The 5433-nt window shown below is 36.8% G+C and overlaps 1 protein-coding gene across 1 annotated transcript; it reads left to right on the top strand.

Annotated features, from left to right (window-relative positions):
• Positions 1–4636: 4636 nt before the first annotated feature.
• On the top strand, positions 4637–5065 carry LOC131858954 (uncharacterized). Its single transcript, XM_059212451.1, has one exon. It carries the CDS (start codon positions 4637–4639, stop codon positions 5063–5065), a length of 429 nt encoding a protein of 142 aa, XP_059068434.1.
• The last annotated feature ends 368 nt before the right edge of the window (positions 5066–5433 follow it).

Raw genomic sequence — 5433 nt, 5'->3', positions numbered from 1 at the left:
CAAGCTAAAACTTTTAATGTTGTAAGAAGAACTGAGAAGTGGTTGACAGACCATAAATTTAAGACGGGATCACTCATATCCTCCCTTGAACTAAGAGTTGATTCACATGTTGTGAGTCAACCTCCTATTTCTTCCACTAATGAAATTGTTGATGTTGCAGGTGGTTCAAAGCCAATTGTTGAAAAAATCCAACGCAGGAGATCAAAAAGGTCACCATTAGTTTCTACAGCAGCCCGAGTAACTTGATCAAGGAGCAAGAGAAACAACAAAAAGCCAGCATTGAGCTAGATTGTTGTAGACTTGGATCCAAGGGAAGAGGTTGAAGTAATAATGGATCAACAGGATTTGGGTGAACCTGCGGTACAAGAAATGGACATAGGTAAAGAAACAAAGGGTGAATTGAATCCCATGAACACTCTGGTTATTGTTAATTCACCAAGTACTCAAACAACTCCACAATCCAAAAAATCTACAAACACTCAGTGATGGTTAGAAGCTGCTGTTGGGAAGAAACGCAGTGTGGTATCGATTACAATCCCTATACAAGATATGGTCAACAAGTGTCTTGGAAAGGTGTCTAAGCTGAAAAGACTCAAAACATAGACAATGCTTGAAGTAGATGAAGTAACAGGTCATTGGACGATCGAGATAGCCAAGCCTATTCCAGATAGAGACTCAGTTTAAGCTACCGAAGATGACTTCACAATAGAAAATATTGATCTATGGGTTGCTTCACGAGCCACTGATGTGAAATACTTGGAGTCTTCCATGAAGAGAATGATTTCTAGATCATGGAAGGATGAGAAGGATAAAAGGGAGTCGAAGCAGATCATCACTTAAATGGCTGAGTACATCAATTCCATTCACCATCCAAATCCTCAACCCTTGTCATAGGTGGCAATATCATTTGATCCCAAATCTCCAGCAAATTAAAAGATGTTGGACCAAGTTCAAAGAAACAAAATGGTCATGGAGATGTTCAATAAATGGCTGGATCTCATAATTCAACAAGGTTCAGACTATATTGTCAGTTTGGTGAAAGTATATGAAGATGCTGTGACTTTGAGCAAGGAATTGGAATTAGAGGTCATTGCCTAGGAGAAAGAAAGGACCGAATGGGTGGCAGTTCTTACACAGTTGAATGATATATAAAAAATTGGTGTGATGAAGTTCTTGGCTGAAAAACCTATGGAAAGTGTGGATGACAATGTATTGTATGTATCAAGGAAAAACATGGAGTGGCAAAATTCAATTATCAAATAGGGCCATTAAGAATCCACTAAACTGCTAAAGGGATTGATAGATTTAACCGATACAATGCAGAAAGATCTTAAATGTATTGACATCCAACTCATGAAAGATGATGCTCAAACAATCGAAGCTGCCATAGATATGACCAAAATCTTCCAAGAAATGATACAATTCATTCAGAAGACAAAATACTTGACTATGGATGATTTCTCAAAAGTAGCCAAGATTGAGTCAATGCTCATGGTTTGTTCTGATCATCTGGAAGCGCACAAGGCAAGGGTGACACAAGTAAATATGGATAAGGAGGTCTAGAAGCAACAAATTCAGCATATTGGACTCTCCTATTTTCATGTCATCCTGAACTTCTCGGTGGCACATCTAGAGTGGCATGGCGTGCACAGTTCTGCGGCAAAGCAGGATAGACCAGTGGCTTAATCTGCCATGATGGAGTCGTGATTAATTAGGGGATGAGCTGTCGGCCTTTCTGTGGCTGTTATTTTAGTTTCTCTTTTTTTAAGCAAACAGTTTCTTTAACCTCTGGTTAAAGTGAAGTTTTAATTATTATGTAACAACCTATGAGCCTAGAGGCTATTTAAGCTAGGAAGTAAGTTTATGTTAAGGTCCGAAAAACTGTGATTTTTCAAGGAACAAACAAAAAGTCTGTTTTCTGTGAATTTCCTAAAACTGGAATGATTGGTTTTTCAATGAAATGTTATGATGTGCAGTCTTTGAATTTGTGTGTTTGAGGATTGACAATCTTTCTTTAGAAATCAGCTAATGTGCATAATATCACTTTGTTATCAGGTATTCTTATGTTTTCTGGATTCATTGTTACCGTTATTTGCAAGTAACTTCATTTTGGATTGAGTTGTGCTGATACCCCTTGTCCTATAAGACATGAGAGAGAATCAATTAGTTATCATACTACTATGCATTTTCTTTGCTTTGAATTTGTGAAATGAGTGTGTGTTGAAATAGGAGTATGTGAGCTCTTATTTGAAATTGATCATCAGAATATTCTCTTAGTTTATTTTAGAAGCATTCCTTTGTGTTGATAGATGAATGCTAAAGCCTTTTCATGCTTTCTGGTTAAAAGTGTCTTCATTTCTAAGTTTTCTACATAAAATTCATTGCAAATCATACGAGGAGCTTCCCTCTAATGCAGAGGATGGATTTTTAATTAGTTCATCCAACTATTGGTTTTTTTGTTTTCTTTCATAAAGGGGTGTACAAGAGTCATATTATTATTTAAAGAAAGGAAACATTATAATTTGAAGAATGAGACAAATATGTTAACCAACAGATTTTCGGCGACTCTACTGGGGATCAAACCCAGAATCTCTAGTTTCCTAGTTGCAAGACTGGAGTCAAGAAGATATAATAGGTCTCAAAGATGGGAAGGGATAGTTGATTCTATTTTTCAAGAGTTGCAGAACCTAAATTTTCAACCCACTTTTTCACCTCAAAGACAAGCAAGAAGTAGGCCTGCTTCCCCATCTCCTTCACTTCCCGTATCCTCAGTCTATCAAGATCCGACCTTGCACAGTATTTCTTTCCAAATATAATCAATCTGAATCCTCTTAATATCATCTATCCAATGGTCGTAAATAATCCTTGGGGAGCTATGGTAGGTCCACTGAACTTGGGTTTAAATCTGAATCCCCTACCCAAAGGAGCGAGGGATCACTTGCCAAAATTTAGTGGTGATGGGAAAACCACTGTTGATGAACACTTGAATGCGTTCAATGTTGCCTATGGGATAATAGCTATTCAACATGAGGATGTTGCCATGAGACTATTTGTACAAACATTGACTGGAGTAACGACAAATTGGTTTTATCACCTGCCAAACAATGTGATAACTAATTGGCAAGACTTGAAAACAAGGTTTGAGGCAAGATTCAAAGTGGCTGAAGATGAACACTCTCTTTTAGCTCAATTGGCCCAGTTAAAGAAAGAGATTCTAGAGTCTATGAGGGATTTTGTAGAAAAATTTGATAAGATTGTACATAAAATTCCAGTCAATAAAAAACCCTCAGATGACAATCTGAAATGTTTTTTTATAAATTCCATGCCTTCAAAGATAGGTTTCCTGATCTACAGGAAAAGAGTTGCAAACCTAGGTGTTGCCAAAACACTTGTCATTGAGTTGGAAGATGATCTAATCATTGTAGGGAAATGGAAAAGAGAAGTACATATACCCAATGCTCGACCTTCTACTTTTTCAGACCCTGTGATCTAGAGATTGATGAATGATGTAATAACTCTTAAAAGACAATTACCTAAAGCCAATACATCATACTCATCCCCTTATCAAGACATACCTAGGAGGAATATAAATCAGTCTTTGGGCATTGGAAACAAATATTTGCAATTACCCCCTATCCAACAAAGATTGGCAATTGAGGCACCACCACCTAAGGGGAGTATGTGTGTTTTTCATCTTATAGACGAACATGATGGCAGTTCCTATCTTGAGATGGTGTGTTATGCACAATTGATGAATTCTAAAGAGATTTCAAATGAATGGAGTGAAGAGGAATCTTTAAAGCAACCTAGTGACTATGAAATCCACTTCCAAGAGTACGAGTTGCATTCAGAAAGAGGAGGTGACATTTTGGTTACTTTAGAAGATCCTTCATGTGTTGTGCTCACAAGAAATCAACAAAATGTAAAACCTTAGGGCGCTTCTTCATCTTCTTCTATGCATTTTAAAGGTAAGGAAATTGTTTCATAATTTCATAACAATGATCAAAAGCTTCAAGAGTCCCCATTGGTAAGGTCTGTTGAAAAGGAAAGTTCATTTGATATTGTAGAGTTTTGCAAATCCCCCCAAATTCAAATTACACCTGCCGAGTATCTTAAATTAAATCCCAAAGAATTGGATAGACTCGTTCAGTTTGTAAAAGGAAATAATGTGTTACAAGCTAATGGAACACAACAGTCAGTAAATGCCACATTGTCTTCCCATAGTGACGTATCAGCTTATCATGTTGCTCATGAAAGGACCCCTGAAATAACTGCCCTCCAAATAGATGATACTTTGTTTTCCCTTGAGTCAAAACCTGAGCCCTTTTATATATCGTTGTTTATAAATGGTCATAAATTAAACAATTGTATTATAGATTCAGGTGCATCAGATAATATAACTCCCTCTGCAGTAGCCAAAGCTTTGGGGTTATCCTTGACAAAAACTTTTGGCAGATGTTATTCAATGGACTCTAAACAAATTCTCCTATTAGGACAAATCAAGGATGCTCAAGTAGTTCTTGCTACTCACCTGAATAAAAGAATCAAGATGACTATTCTAATAGCTGACATTCCTACCAGCTATGGCATGCTCCTAAGTTGTACATTCTATAGAGACTTAGGAGGTGAGATAAAAATGGATTGGTCTCAAGCCACAATTCATGTAGGAAAACAGCGAGTCATTTTGCAGTCTGAACCTAAGTCTAAATTCACTATTTTTCCCTCTGATGATCTAAGAGCCCAAATTCTATATCATGAATGTCAATTCAGAAATTACATGATTTTGTCTGTTAATGAGGTAGCAGGAGGTGTATCACAGCCAAAGGGAGAAGAAATTTTGTGGTTAATGGAGTTCGATGGTAGTTGTGCAGCGTCAGGTTCAGGTGCAGAGGTAGTGTTGATTCCTCCTTCTGGTACTCATATCCCTTTTTCTTTTAAATTGGAGTTCAAGAACACAAACAATACAGGTGAGTATGAGGCTTTGTTATTGGGTTTAGTTGAAGCCAAGAAACTGGGAGTAAAACTTTTGCAAGTTAAAGGAGATGCAGAGTTGATTGTAAAATAGGTCAAGGGGTTGTTTAATGTAAAAAAATGAAAGGCTAAAACACTATTGTAATAGATTTTGGGATGAAATCGAAGATTTTGATGCATTTTCTATTGAAGCTATTCTTAGAGAATAGAACTCTAAAGCAAACTCCTTAGTTGTATCAGCTTCCTCATTGATTCCTTACCCTAAGTTTGTTGATGATATTTATCGAGTCGAATTAATATATCGGCCTAGTGTTCCTAATAACTCAGAGTTTTGGCAAGTGTTTGAAAATGATAAGCAAATTAATAATTTCATGTAGGGTGTTGAAACATTTTCTACCACATATTTTGAAGGTTCAGATTCAGAATGTAAAGAGTTTTCACCTAAATAGGCCAAGGAGTTGA

This window comes from Cryptomeria japonica, chromosome 2 (genome assembly GCF_030272615.1).
Source record: "Cryptomeria japonica chromosome 2, Sugi_1.0, whole genome shotgun sequence".
NCBI lineage: Eukaryota > Viridiplantae > Streptophyta > Pinopsida > Cupressales > Cupressaceae > Cryptomeria > Cryptomeria japonica.
Note: the sequence above shows the minus strand (reverse complement) of the source record. Positions and strands in the feature narration are given on the sequence as shown.